This window comes from Balaenoptera musculus, chromosome Y (assembly GCF_009873245.2).
Source record: "Balaenoptera musculus isolate JJ_BM4_2016_0621 chromosome Y, mBalMus1.pri.v3, whole genome shotgun sequence".
NCBI classification, from domain to species: Eukaryota; Metazoa; Chordata; class Mammalia; order Artiodactyla; family Balaenopteridae; genus Balaenoptera; species Balaenoptera musculus.
The window spans coordinates 2197876-2213895 of NC_045807.1; the positions used below are offsets into that span (position 1 = coordinate 2197876).

Below are 16020 nucleotides of genomic sequence, written 5' to 3' on the forward strand. Positions count from 1 at the left end.
AAAATACACACATTATATGCCATTTTCAGCACATCTCTTTTTAGTGAACACCACGAAATATAGTTTATTGACCATTTCAGTTATGAACAAAAACTTAAATTTAAGCTCTATTACATTTCTTCTTTCCATCTAAAATCTGACGTTATCCAACTTTTATTCTACATATATATAAAAACACATATGATAACCGATTTTCTGGTTTTGTTTTATTTCCAAAATAATTTATGCAAACAATATATATATTGTATGACCATATCCATGACAAACACAGCGTTAACTAGGGACACAGTGGTAACAAAGATATCACTCAGTGATCAGGTAGAAATGATGAAAGGAAATGAAACATAGGAGGCTTGAGTTTAAAAGGACCATCAACATATATATCTGTCCCCTAGCTTATTATTCTATTATTATGGCATCAGGAAAGATTCAACCTACTCTTTTATTGGTTTTTTTTGGTATTATAAACAAATGATGTAATTAGTTATATTAATCATATTCTAAATTTTTTATATTTTATGTTTCGACATCTTTTGAAGGGCCTTGCTGACTGGGGAGACTGTTCCTCCCAGGTCTAGATAATTTCTAGAGGCAACAAACAACTGTCATATACAAACTAACTAATCCCAAGTCCACACCCCCAACCACCTCCTTATCTAACACTTACAAATGATGCCCATTGTTTGGTTCCTGGCCAAATCAACCTCTGGCCAGGAACCAAACAACAAGGAAAAGTCCATAGGCCCCAAAGCTTGCTGAGATTATTCAAACCAGCCAGTTATTTCTAAGATGTTTACCCTACTTTGCCTTGCTTTCCCTGAGGATACACTGATAAAGGCTGTGGCCTATGCCTTCCCCCTACTCTTTTCTGCCCCCCACAGACACTAATGTTTCCTTCCTCCTGTCGCCCTGTGGCATGGTATTCCTCTTGCTTCTAGGGGCACTGTGAGTAACATCAAAACTTTTCTTTCAAAGGCACTGAGATCTCCCTGTTGGCATTCAGGCATTTTTATAAATTAAGACCTGGGCACAAATTAATAATACTCATATAATGGCTGCATGCTATTATGAAAGATTAATTGAGTTAAAACAGGAGTGCATGCACATCTAAAATTTTAATTAAAAATTATAATTTTAGTACAATCTTTTACCCTACCAACAATATACTATGATCCCTAGTCCCTTATCCTTGACACATTTTCCCTTTTTGGCCAATTAGTTATTGTAAAAAGAAATAGGTAACTATTTTATATTTTCAATTTGTTAGTAAGCTAAAACATTTGATTAATTATTTAGTAAGGTTAATGTAAGAGGAAGCTTGAAAACACACTGCAAAAGACAACTGCATCAGTTTGTAGGCGTGGGACTCCTAGGTGCCTTGTACATTTATAATTTCCCCTTATATCATATTAACTATACCATGACATATTCCCTTAATATACTCTATAGGTGACTGCTGGCAAAGCAAGTACCTTTTAAAAGAGCTAATACTTGCTTGTCTTAAAATATGAACTAACACAGTACTACTCTTAATCTTTCAGACATCTTACTATTAATTCCTGTATTACATACACTTATGTATGAAGTGGAAAAACGACATCCATGTTAGTCCTCACAATTTCTCTGTCACTAGATTTAATTGTTTTCTTTTCTGCTCTACTTAGAATTTGTATTTTTTCCCTGGTAATGTTTTGGAAATACAGCCCCTTTCTTTCTTTTAGTAACCACATGGTTTTCAAGAATTTTTAAAACCTTTCCAGCACAGTGGACAATCCCATTCTTAAAAAAAAACCTGACTAAAGATCATTTGATGGTGAAAATTTTTTTGGTCTTGACTGGCACTGACAACTTTCAAACATATTTGTTTCCAAGTTATTATCTGCTCATTTTTTCTTATTCAACTCATTTTCAGAAACTTGTCTCTATACAGAACTAAAGTAGTAATGCAGAATCCATTTCAATTTCAATAATCTGAACATCACTATTTCTCATTTCTTCATTCTACATGACAATGTTAATTAATTTAAAACTTAATAGTACTAGGATTATTCACAACATAACTAAAGATACACACAACCTTATGCTAAGATATTTCAGAAGTAGACACATTCAAAATTTTATGAAAATATACAGACATACAAAACAGGCTAAGACAAATAAGAACCCTGTACTGTTCATATTCTAAATTTTCTATATATTATGTTTGACATCTTGAAAAGTTTTCTGGCAGTGGAAAGACTGCCCCTTCCAGGCTAGCCAATTCTTCAAGATTGGACTCACCAGAGAGTACACCTTGATATGTAAACTAACCAGCCCAGAGCCATAACTCCTGTGTCTGGCTCCTGCACCCCAGGAGGCAACATTTCTCTGCCATAATCATGAAGGGCCAGGTGTCAGGAAAGTAGGGACCACCCTGTAAGTCAAAGCTCATTGAAATTGTTCAAAGTAGCCAATCCTAACCTGCCCTTCCCTTGGAAACCTAAATAAAGGCTGTGGTTTAGGCTCACCCTTCTCTCCTGCCCCACGCTCATGTTTCTACTGTATTTTGTTTTCCTGAGCCTTTCTTATGTCACCTCTCAAGGCAGCATCTGACTGCCCATCTCATAAAAGAACACATAATGGAAACCAATGGTTTCAAAATTAAACTATATAGTATGCTTAATAAAAACCATCACAAGATTCATAAAAGTTCACCCTTAAGACAACATTAGAAGAATACACGTTTGCTTTTAAAATGTACAGAAGGAAAACTACAAAAGAAAAATACTGCACACCATACCTATGAAACAACTCATTCACTTTCAATTAATTCAACCATGAACCAGCTATAGGTTAAAAAAAAAAAAAAAAGAATGTCTTATATAAATGGACTGTCCCTAAAAGGGAGTCCTAGATGAACTTTGGCAGTTTGTAGGGAAAAACAAACAGGCACTCACATCAGGCTGTAGTCTTTTTGCCCGCCGACTATAGCTGCTGAACTTGGAAGGCTGCACAGACTGTCTAAGGGGAATGCTGTGGGGTTTGTATTCCTTGTCTTTTTCCTCACTGTCAAATGGCTGAGTGTTACACTGCTGGGGAAAGGGAAAAGTGAAGTATCAGGAAAGGAGTAATATTCACAATCAGCAAATAACTAAGTGATTCTCTCATCCTAAATCTCTGGCAAGAAAAGCTGTACTTCTTGGTAAATTATAGAAATCTACCCTTCTGTTCTTTGGAATGAAAATTCCTCTACATCTTTGCATACACATAAGTAGTACAGCCTAGTGAAGACCCACAGTCTTGGGGACCAAGGTTTGAACCTGGACTTCTACCCTTACTTTCTGTGTGCCTTATGCACTTCAAATCTAATAAAACCAGGTAAGTTAAATTTAATATGTTTACACACATACATGATACACATGTAGTTTTAAAAAGTGTTCTGGAGGTAATAAAACCTAAAAAGTTGTTATTTAAGATAACCAGCTAAATCAGTTGCCACTCCTTGTTAAGCCCAAGTTACACCATGGTTTCATTCCTAAACTCTTTTTACATGAACTATCCTCCGTAAGTTTAATAACTCCTAAGAATTATCTTTTTCACAGAGAATGGCTAAAATAAGAACTGCTTTTCTCTAACTCCTACTTTAAGACCTTGTCCATGAAAACCCTAAGACACAGGGAAAGGACACTCCACTTCCCATAATCTAACCTAGAAGGTGTAAAACCTTTTCACACATGCTACAAAATATTTTACAGGGCCAATTCTTGGTATTTCTAATTTTGTCAATGAGCTAAAGACTCTCTAAACCTTGACTGTTCAGAAGAAAGCCCAACCAAAAAAGGGAAGGTAAGAGGAAAAACAGCAAAATCACATTAGGATCCAAACCAGCTAAGGGACCTCACCACAAGGTTAGCTCCAGACTGAAACATTTCATAAGGATAAATGATACGTTCATAGTGAGATCGTAGCAGGGAGCCAATGTTTTTGCCTGGTGGGTAGCTGAGGCGCTGGGCAACTCGGGCCCATCGTCGGTCCTTACAGATGGCTTCATAGCCACCTTCCTCCATCACAATCTGAAAGGATAAGAAAGGGTATAGATTAACTGTGAACACACTGGAAAGACCTAAAAAATTGCAATGAGGCTTAAAATGAGTGCTCTCTGTCCCCCAGTAACAATTATTCCAGGTCTCAAAGATTGTGTCAAGCAATGTTGGCACTACTATGTCCCAAGTGAAAGTTCAAATAGCAGGGTTGTCATCTTGAAGACTGAGCCCTAGTTTACCTGCTCTAGTACTAGTTGGTAGAGGAAGTCCCAGACTGAAAATCTGCATACAAGTGGCTCTCTCTAGGTCCTGGTTTCTACGAAATCTAATAAATCACTGCTGGAGCACTGAGGGAAAAAATGTTGACAGACTCTTGTGTTCTCTCCTTTCCTGTCCAAAGACAATGTTCAACAACAGATGTGTCCAAAGTAAGGTGTTTTGTTTTTCCTTTTAAAAGCAGAAGTACTCTTACCTTACTAAGACTGTAGAGGTCCAAGATCCTCCGCTCCACATTGGGCATTTTTAAAGAAGAACCTTGAATTTCCCAGAATTTTGCAATCTGGTCCAAATAATTCAGTTTCACTCTGGTCTGAGCCTAGAGAATAGAGAGCCCTATGAGTTTGTCTTACTCCTTATCTTGACTTTGGTGCAGTATGAAATGGATAAGCAAGTATCGTTCTGTATTTTCTATGGCTTTCTACTAGGCTAGAATCTAGGCTTCACTGTCTTTAACACCACTGGTGTCCATAAAAAGCTCAAATAAACTAATTCTTTCATGTGAGAGGAGGAACTCAGAAAGTGATGCCTCCAAGTCAAAACACTTCGTGCCTAAGTTTAAAGCGTTATCTTTGGGCTTAATGAATGCTGAATAACAGTATTTAGGCTCAGTCTAATATCTTCCTCAAGATAGAGCCATCTAGAGTCTACAGAAACAAAACTGAAGGGAATAAAGTAGTTTTCCTTTCCATTTTCCTTTTTAAGTTTCTCAAAAACTTAAGACATGAAACCAGTTTATGAATTATAATTCTCTTACCCGAAGTCATTTTGGAGCTTTTAGTAACCAACCACAGTCAAAACAGACAATGCCAAACCATTCATATGCTTTCCAAAAATAACACTAAACCGAATATGGACACTCTTGAGTACTTTAAAAAACAAGATTTTCCTCTCCTACTTACTCTAACCCATTCTTAAATACAGTCATACATACAACACCACCAGCCTTAAGGTAGAAATTTAGGAGGCCAGATTTCTGCTCTGCACTTTGCTTTTGTTAAGGAAATCAGGAAAAATCCAAAATAATAAAATACAAAGTTACGGGGAAAAAAATAGGAAAGACAGTATCTATTTTCTTGATAGGTCTAGTTTTAGCCCATTCTATGGCAGAAAAAAAATATGTGATTCATCTCCCTAAATTTAAACGCTCTATATGTCCTGCCATTCTGCACAAGACTTTTTGCAGGATCAATATTCTTGGAAATAATGAAGCTGGTGTTACAATCAAAATATATTTACTTCAAAACCTAACCTCTTAAATGCGTTGTTATCAAACTACAAGCAAAACAAGATTAGAGCTGAGATTCCACTCTAAGAGGGTGACTTAAATATTGAAGAAATACCTCTAGTTCATTTAGCCTCTGGATGCGTGGAGTAAATTTGAAGTTGTCAACTTCTACTGCAAAGGGAGGCTGCCAGTCCTAAAAGAAAGTGAAAGAACTTGGTTATTATGGCATAGCAAAAGATAAAGATAGAATTAGAATCACCTGTTTCTATCTTAATATCCCTCATTTTTAAGAGTTATTACTATTTTTGCCTCTAAAAGCCTCAAGGTGTTGCATCTTTAACACTAGGTCACTGGGGAAAAAAAAATCTACTAATCCAAAGGTCTGCTTGGTATGTCTCCTCCAAAAAAGACAACAAACAAAAACAAAAGAAAAAAGTCCCAAATTCTGACAAAATGAGGCCTAAAACTCACTTTAAGAACAAAGGACAAAAAGGTTGTGAGAAAGGTCCTTACTGAAATGAAGATAACCCTATTATGAACAAGAAATTGTTTAATTTTCAAACTTAGACTATTATCTTTTCCTACTCTTGGTGGTCTGGCAAAGATGAACCGAAGCATAACTACTATACTGAGAAAAGTATTACCATTGAAATACAAAAAAAACAGAGTCTGGGAGTCAGGCTCAGCATGTGACTAATGAGCAGCATGCTGTGCAGTAAGTGGACATCTACTCTGGATGTCATATTAGTTGTTTAAACTGATGGCCTAGGTTCATTTCAATTTGCATTCAAAATTCAGTCAAATAACAGTTTCAATTAGCAGTTTTAAGTATCCCAAAACAGAGGAGAAGCCTCTAAGTGAACTAACAGTACTTCGGTTGGTAGTAGGGGTTCCATATCCCTTCCCATTTTTAGGTATGTTTATCATACACATCGCAGGTCATATGAGAAAATGTAAACAACGGAGGCCCAGTGGCACAAATTCATGCAACTTTTCGTCGGTTCAATTACATATCAAATAACTTAAAATGAATTAAATGTCATTTAAATAAAGTATAAAAGACACATATCCCTATCATAGAGATGGGTGTAACATTGGCACAGCTGAGAATCAGTACCGATTCGGGCTTCTTAGTTATCCACATAAATTTTTTGTTACTCCACGAAGTCTCGTGATAGGATATTAGTTTTCCGACACCAGCGCGTTTTAGTCAAACATTTACAAGGGGAGAAACTAGGAGCTACGTGGAGGATTCAATTAACTGGTTCCGAATCTAAGGCGTTGTTAAAGTAGCACAGTGGTCCTGCGATCACTGCAAAAGTCACCTTCAGGCCAAATTCTGCTTTAGAGGCTTACCGCGGGTGGGCGAATCTTGCAAATACCGGACTTCTCGGCAATGGGCCTGATTTTCGCGATGTAGCCAAGGGGGTCTCGAAATTCTGCCCAACTGGGCTCGAACACCGGACACTCTGGCGGCGGTAGGAAGTCGTCCGTCCCCGGTTCCATGTCGGGCCCGAACGCTAATCTGTAAAATACGATTTTGCTGTTTTTTTCAATAGCGCATGAATCCTTCCTACATAAAAAGTAAGTGCCACACAACCTTTATTTTCTAGTGAACTCCAGAGTTATTTTAACGCAGGTACGTGCTTACCAATCGTCAAGGATGCGTTTTACAGCCACCATCTTGACCCACCAGCCTTTCCGGTCTCGTTGCGTGCTATGTCACTCCGCGCACCGATTCTTCAGCAGTTATCTACAAACCTGAACGACGTTCTGAACGCCAGGTAAAAGCTGAGATTGCAGAAGCAAGTTCACCACCGTAAAATCACCACAAAGTAGCCACTAGCGTGATATTAAGTAGTTTTTTAACAGAACAGAGGGGTAGAGTTACGACTAGAAGCACCGGATCTTTTTTTAAAGTGCCTATTGCGCATGTTACGCCTGCGCATTAGCGAGGAAAAAAATTCTGAAAACTCACCAGTGTGGCTGAACGCTGGAACTGCAGCCCAAATGCTCCTCCGTTACTTTACCAGTATAAACCACAGCGACGTTAATGCGTTTGCCAAAACGCAGTTTCTCTAGACCCTTACTGAGTTATCTGTGACAGGCCAGGCTTTATTGGAAAAGAACCCGTTGCAGCAGCTTTACAAACCTGGAACCATGATAGAATATAAGTTATTTACGTTCATGCACAGTATTTCACTCACGACCCACTTTCCATGCGCACGTTTATTATTCCATTTCTGCAAACTGCAGATTGGATTCTTAATAGCAAAAGAAAAAAAAAATGCAAAAAACAAAAAAAGTACCGTGAAAACTTACTCTGACTAGAACTTGTCCCGCTTATTTCTACGTTATTCTTTCAGTGGATGACTATGCTCAATTTTGCGGTGTCGAACACTTCACTGTTTCTCAAAACAAATTCTATTTCTTCGTGAGGTTTTATTTTAAAACAAGCTGTTAACACTTTGCTGTCCATAACATTATTTACAGTTTTTTACGTCTTTGTTAATGAGTGAAATTTCCCATATTTGTTGTTCTCCACTTAGCTTGAAGTCAATTTTACATTTGTAAAATTTATTTCCTGGTATTTTCTTAGCGCTATATTTTTTAACATTTTGCAAAATTTACGAAGTATCCATTTCTTTTAAAAAACGCTTTAAAAAATTAACTGTTAGGCCCCGTTTTAAAGGGAACTGGAAATAAATCTTTGATTCAAAGTTTGTTGGTCTGATTTGAATATTGTTTCATTTAATACTATTCTTGCCATTTACGTTTTCCCAGAACTTTATCCACTTGATCTGTTATCAACATTATTTTATTATGCTAGATTAAACATATTATTTATGTTAAATGTTTTTATGTTTATTTTGTTTCCATCGTGTGGGACTTTTGTTTCATAAAATCAAATTTGCCATAGTTTACCCAGTATTATTAATCTTTCAAACGATTAGATCTTTCAAATGGTTATATATTTATTGTGTATTGAATTTGTTAATTTAAAGAGTGTTTGCACTGCCAAACCATGCCTGAGAATTCAAACGAAGAAATGGTACAATGGACAGCCTTATCCACCCATCATACAGCATGTTAAAACTTCATTCATGTGCATTTTGACAATATCACAATCTTCTTTAAAAAGTTATAACAAGGGTTGGAATTTTTAAATCTCCTGCAGGTCTTCAGATTTCTAGGACAGTATGCCGTTACATACCAGTTCCACATATTCATCTCAGTTCATTCCTCAATAACATAAACCCCAACAAAATTTTGCTGGAAAAAAAGGCATGCTTTTCAGGGGAAATATGTGGCTCAAGGTCCAAGACATTATTAAGAGTTTTGGTTGCCAAATGAATTCTTCATATTAACCAATATTATTTGTAAGTGTTAGATTCAGTACATAGAGTCTGTGAACTAATCTGACAAAAACCAAATTAACAGGAGAAAAAAAGTATATTTTTGTATGCTCACAGTAACTTCACAGAAAAGAAGTGCAAACCCCAATCAGGTTGTTAGACTAAGGGACTTATATCCCATTTTAACAAAGGGTGAAGAGACTAGACAAAGGAAGAGAGGGTTTGGACTTCGGAGGAGGGGGTTAAGTTGTGGGAAGGTGACTAGGAAATGTATGATAAATAGTGGGGTTTTTTTTTTTGTAGTTTCTTAATGCTACTCATCTTAATTGATAAGAATTTTTGTTTTCTTCAGAGCTCTTGTAAATGGCATGGTTTTTAATTTGGGGCCCCAAATTAATGCAAGGGATGAGCAGGCACAGTGCTGAAGAACCATTCAAAAAGATTATAACAATCAATTTCAAATGCCCAATAACACTGTCTCCATATGCACACGAAGCAAAACTGATAAATATACAAAGTGATTTTGAGAAACCAACGATTTTCATGAGATTAACACATCAGTCATTTGGACTGATAAACAACAAAATTTTTAGAAATGATTGAGAATATTTTGCAATTAACAATGAACAAACCTAACTTTATGTTATAAATTATAATATATATAATATTATAAATATGCAAAAATATACATATTTTATATGTATATATAACATATACATTGCACATATATACATACTTATGTATAATGAAAACATGTATACATATTTACACATATATATTTGTAAGTGATATCTGATTTGTTTACAGAAAATGATATGATTTGTTTACAGAAAATCTTGAGGAATCCATTAAAAAGAGTTAGAACTAATAAGTAAATTCAGCAGAGTTGCAGACAAGACCAGTATACAAAAATCAATTAAATTTCTATAGACAAAGGACAATCCAAAAAAAATTAAGGAAACAATTTTACAAAGGCATCAAAACAACAAAATACTTAGGAATAAATTTTACAAATGTGCAAAACTTATAATCTAAGAACTATAAACCATTATTGAAAGAAATGTAAGAAAACATAAGTAAATGCAAGGATATCCAATATTCATAGACTGGAACACAAAATTAAGATGGCAATACTTTCAAATTCATACACAGATTCAGTGCAATCCCTTTCAAATTCCAGCTGACTTCTTTACAAAAATTGTCAAACTTCTTCTAAAATTTGCATGGAAATTAAAGGGACCTAGAGCAGGCAAAGCAATTTTTTTAAAATAAGGAAAATTTAGACAACTCACACTCCCAGTTTCCGAACTTACTACAGATCTACAACAATCAAGGTAGTGTAGCACTGGCATAAGAATGTATCAAAAGAATAGAACTGAGAGTCCAAAAAGAAGCCCATCTACTTGAGGTCAATTGATTTTCAACAAAGGATCCAAGATAATTCAGTGGGAAAGAATAGTTTTTCAAGAAAAGGTATTGAGACAACTGGATCTTCACAAGAAAAAGAATGAAATAGAATCCCTATCTCATTCCATAAACAAAAATTAACTCAAAATTAATCAAAGACCTAAATCTAAGAGCTAAAACTATAAAACTCTTGAAAGAAATACAAACATAAACCTTCATGACCTTGGATTAGGCAGTGGTTTCTTAGATATCTCACAGAAACACAACCAGTAAAAGAAAATAGTTAAATTGGACTTCATCAAAGTTAAACTTTTGTGCTTCAAAGGAAACCATCAAGAAAGTGAAAAGAACAACCCACTCTATGGGAGAAAAATATTTGTACATCATATGTCTGATAAGAGACTTGTATTTGGAATATTTAAGGAACTCTTACAATTTAAAGAGAAGAAAACTACCAAAAATATATGAGCAAGGGAGATAAATAGGCATTTCTCCAAAGAAGATAAGCACATGAAAACATGCTCAGCATAATTTGACACTGGAGAGATGGATACTGAAGCCAACAATTCAAACTGTCTAGAATGGATATAAAAATAATTTAAAAATAATAACAACAAATGTTGGTGCATATGTGGAAAAATTGGAACGCTCATACATTGCTAGTGGGAATTTAAAATGGAGTAGCTTCTTTAGAAAGGTGAAACATAGAACTACCATATAAACCACAATTCTACTCTTAGAGAAGTGAAAACATATTTCCATGCATTTGCAACCCAAATGTCTATCAACTGAAATAAACAAAATGTGTTTATCCATACACAATAGACTATTTTTTTGAACATAAAAAGGAAAGATGTATTGATATGTGATACAAGATGGATGAACCTTGAAAACATTACGCTATTTGAAAGAAGTGAGTTAGTGAAGATCACATATTCTGTGATTCTATTTAAATAAAATGTTCAGAATAGGCAAATGCATAACAGCAGAAATTACATTAGTGGTTACATAAGGTTAGAAGGACTGGGCAGAAAAGTGAGATGACAGCAAATGGGAAAACGGTTTCTGTATGGAGGGATCAAAAAGTTCTACAAGTGACTGTGGTTATGGCCACATAACTCTGAATATACTAGAAACCAGAGACTTGTACACTTTCATAGGATGAGTATATGGTATGTAAATTTTATTATGACAAATCTGTAACCAAAAATATTGTGGACAAATAGAGAAGTAAAAATATTGATTATATTCAGTATTTGTGCTGGGATGAAAACTTCATTTTCTAATTTATATAATTGCTTTTTAGTAGGTAACTGCTTGACTTTCATGACAAAGATAATTTTATTTTTGGTAAGAAATAGAGTATTTTAAATATAAATTTGACTGTTGATAACACTTCTGGTTAAAAACCTTAACATGGCTACCTGAGTCATACAAGATCAAATCAAGGATTCTTTAAATTCACTTGAAGTTTTATATTTTTCTTCTGCTTATTTTTTTACTCATATATATCTTCACTCTTTCTCTAACAGTTAATTTCACTGACTTGCTCTAGTTTTTTGTTTACATCATCCTTTTCTAATCTATTTTACAAGCAAAGATTTGAGGGCTGTGTAATATATAGACAACAGATTTTGGTGATTAAGCATTAGTTTTGAAAGGAGTTTATAAATGGAAATAAAAAACTAATAAGATGGGCTTCCCTGGTGGCGCAGTGGTTGAGACTCTGCCTGCCAATTCAGGGGACACGGGTTCGAGCCCTGGTCTGGGAAGATCCCACGTGCTGCAGAGCGGCTGGGCCCCTGAGCCACAATTACTGAGCCTGCGCGTCTGGAGCCTGTGCTCCGCAACAAGAGAGGCAGCGATAGAGAGAGGCCGCGATAGTGAGAGGCCCCCGGACCGCGATGAAGAGTGGACCCCGCTTGCCACAACTAGAGAAAACCCTCGCACAGAAACGAAGACCCGACACAGCCATAAATAAATAAATAAATACTTTTAAAAAATTAATAAGAATTCCCATGTTTTTAGTTTAGCTGAGAGTTTGCAATTTCACATCGGAAAAAAAATAAAGCTAATGTGTAGCACAATTTCCCAATAGGATTAAATGTTTATCTAAGGTTGATAACTATTAACTTACAAAAATACCATTCGCATTGAATTTTTTTCTGGAGATAGGTCAACAGTGCAGATAAAATAGTTGTGAAATTAAGAATTTAAGAGGTAGAAGAATTGTAGTTGATGAATACCAAGCACTGTGAAGGGTCTATTACTTACAGCACACCAAGAGGGATAATGTTCGCCTTTGTGCAAATAGCCCTTGGGGACGTTATATATATGGACCTAGGTAGATGCAGTTTATGATGTGAATTTGCATCACTGCTGAGAAATCCCAAGTTTAGAAAATCCTGGAATTTTTAAGGGTGATAAATTTTCCCATCCTCTGCCCCAGGAGATATAGTCTTTATTTCCATGGTGTTTGTTGTACAGACCTTGAGGATAGTCTAGAGCAAATACTGTCAGCCATTTATGTCCACAAAAATGCAAATATATATATATATATATATATATATATATATATATATATATATATATATACACACACACAAGATAGGGGGTTTCCTTGGGTTGAGAAAGGGGGGGGGGTGGAGAGAGATTAATTGCTTAATGAGTACAGAATAATTTTTTTTAAGGTGATGAAAATGTTTTATGTTTAGATAGTGGTGATGATTGCTTAAAAAAAAAAGCCACTGGTATGTATACATTTTGTTATAATAGCTTTAGCAGTAAAAGAGAAGAACGACTGAAAAAGAGAATGGCTAAAGATATAGAAGTTAATTAGCTAAAATAAAATTAGACTGTTTCATTTAGCATTTAAGAGGGAAATGTTCAATAAACATTTTTAAAAGAAAATAGTCATTTGTTTTTCAAACTTTATTAATACAAAATTGAATAAAACATCATTCAAAGATACAAAGAGAGAAATTATAGTACATTATCACAAAGATGTCATTTGACATTATGAGAAGTTATCTGGAATTATATTTATATTTACAGTTATAAAGGAAAAACAGTTACAATATTAAACTTTCTTACTAACTTTTTTTTTTAATGGGTGCTGTTGTCTTTTTTTTTTAATTTATTTATTTATTTTTGGCTGTGTTGGGTTTTCGTTTCTGTGCGAGGACTTTCTCCAGTTGCGGTGAGCGGGGGCCACTCTTCATTCCGGTGCGCGGGCCTCTCACTGTCGCGGCCTCTCGTTGCAGAGCACAGGCTCCAGACGCACAGGCTCAGTAGTTGTGGCTCACGGGCCCAGTTGCTCCACGGCATGTGGGACCTTCCCAGACCAGGGCTCGAACCCGTGTCCCCTGCATTAGCAGGCGGATTCTCAACCACTGCGCCAGCAGGGAAGCCTCTAACTTTTTTTTTTGAACAAGGAAAGATAGTTTTAGTTTATCTGAACAACAAAATAGGAAGGAATAGCCACAGATTTGAAACTTTTAATAATCATGGTAAACTATATCTATTAAATATAAAACCTATTTTTAGGCCAAAAAAAACTGAGTTTCTCAAAGAAATAGGTGATAAGAGGACATAGAAACTGGAATTAAAACCAATTAGATACACGTTTTCACATATCCTAGATCACTTAGTTATATTAAACCTTCAGTGATTAAACACGAAGAGATAAATAAACCTAACATTATGAAGCCTCTACAAAGGATGATGTAAATATTTATGTTTTGAAATAGAATATTCTCTTATGGGTTCTATAATGAGAAAATATTTTCAAGAAAATTTAACCTGTGTAAAATAAATGTATGTGAAGTAAATTTATATTTGGGAAATTCAAAGGTGGAGTTTGACCTCTGAATTTCTTTTTTATATTATTCTAGTAATTCATCTTTAAAGTTATAATAGCTTTATAGCAATAGAAGCAGAGAAACTGTACAAATAGGATCTGTAGACAGTGTGTCTGCATCTGTGTATTCATTCTTTCTCTTACAATTGAATAATTTTTGACAAGTTTCTTAATTCCTGTTTTGTTATATCTAAAAAGGGCAAAATTTAAATACCTATTTCTAGACTTCTGAAAATTACGTGAATTTAATACACTTCAAATACTTAAAATATTGGCAAAGTTCATGGGAGCACTTAATTTATATTTTTTATATTTGTTCTTGTTTATATTATTTTCAAAGGTTAAATGACTTACGAAGGTATACTCTAGTTTGGTAGAATTTCTCCAGATGAGCATATGAACTTTTAGAGACAGATTTTTTTTAAAACTTCCTTTTAATTTTTTTGTTGGACAGTTGACTCATTTTTAATCAATTTTTAATGTATCTTTCTTAAAATCAAACATTCAGCTAGATATTATAAGAATTTATATAAATTGTATTTAATATTCTTCAATGACCTTGTATAGTTCCTATTGATCTGTTGTTTTTGGTATTATTAAAGTTGTGTATTGGCAATATCTATCTTTGTTTCTTAGTACTGTTTTCAAATTTATGTATATAATTCATTTTGTAATTTACTAATATCTTTTTTTGTTATTAAATCTTTTCTTCTGCTATGGAGTTTTAATTTTTAAATTTTGTTTCTGTTTGTTTGAATTTTTAGGTCATTTATTTTCATTTATTCATTTATATTCATTTATTTTCATTTTCAATTTTGCTTGCTCATAAATGCAGTTAAGTTTGTTAATGTTTTTAGGGTTTCATTTTGAGAATTTCTCAAAGTATGAATAGAGTGTTGTTCATTTTCTAAATGGTGTGCAATTTGAATTTTGATTTGCTATTTTAATTTATATGAGAAATGACTATTTGGTCTATTTTTCTTTTCTGGTTTAATTGCATCATTTGGAGAGTGTTTTTAGAGAAATCAGTGTTTTTGTACGTTGCACACTTATATTTGAAAAGAATCTTCACTGTTCCTTTCAACCAAATTTAATGTAAAATTATTTAAACAGACTATTTGGTGCGTTTATTTTCTTGATTATCTTTTATGTGCTTAGTTGTCTGATTTCTGAGAGAATAGTGTTGAAATAAAGTTAATTTTGCTAGTGGAATATTTTATTTCTCATAATAATCGTGAAAAACATGTATATCTAAATTCCTAAATTATTGATTCTTCTCCTTCTCTAACACCTCTTACACTTTCAGTCAGCAAAACTGTATATTTCTAGGATTTCTTTTAACTCCACAAATTATTTTTTCTTTCCTGCTATCACTGAGATCTAAAGCATGATCCATATTAAATTAGCCTCCTACTTGGTACCCTTGCCTTTTTTTTTTTTTTTTTAAACTAAGGTTTCTATGAAGAACAGAGTTATTTCAGAGGCTCCTTTTTCAGAGACTCCTAATGGCTTTTACTTTGAATAAAATTTAAACTGCTTCCTATTCTATCACACACCTTGCAGGATCAGATCAGCTCTATCTCTCTAATCTCATCTGTGCTATTCTTTCCTGTCAGAGAATGAATGTATGTATTTGTAAATGTATGTCCGTATTTTGTTTATTTTCTCTTTTCCCAGGTAGACTATACAGTTCATATGAATATATTTTCTGTATCTCTGATTATAGAAGCTTGATAGACACTTATTTCTTGAATAAGTGAATACATTTTTAACCTCCAATAAACAGGGTAGATTGATAGGGATGTATCTTTAAAATGACAGCTTTATGATAGAACATTGTTATTATTTATGAAAATATTCTCTAATATTTCA

General features: G+C 34.4%; 1 protein-coding gene across 1 annotated transcript in view; it reads right to left on the reverse strand.

Moving 5' to 3' along the window:
* Positions 1-7330, reverse strand: part of LOC118889465 (lysine-specific demethylase 5D-like) — a 52919-nt gene extending 45589 nt beyond the window's left edge. The window contains exons 1-6 of the mRNA XM_036841228.1: positions 7178-7330; positions 6883-7051; positions 5642-5719; positions 4495-4617; positions 3882-4052; positions 2937-3071 (exon numbers count right to left, since the gene is read on the reverse strand). Coding sequence (XP_036697123.1) covers positions 2937-3071; positions 3882-4052; positions 4495-4617; positions 5642-5719; positions 6883-7032 — 657 coding nt within the window. The 5' untranslated portion in view covers positions 7033-7051; positions 7178-7330. The remainder of the gene's footprint in view (positions 1-2936; positions 3072-3881; positions 4053-4494; positions 4618-5641; positions 5720-6882; positions 7052-7177) is intronic.
* Positions 7331-16020: the final 8690 nt, after the last annotated feature.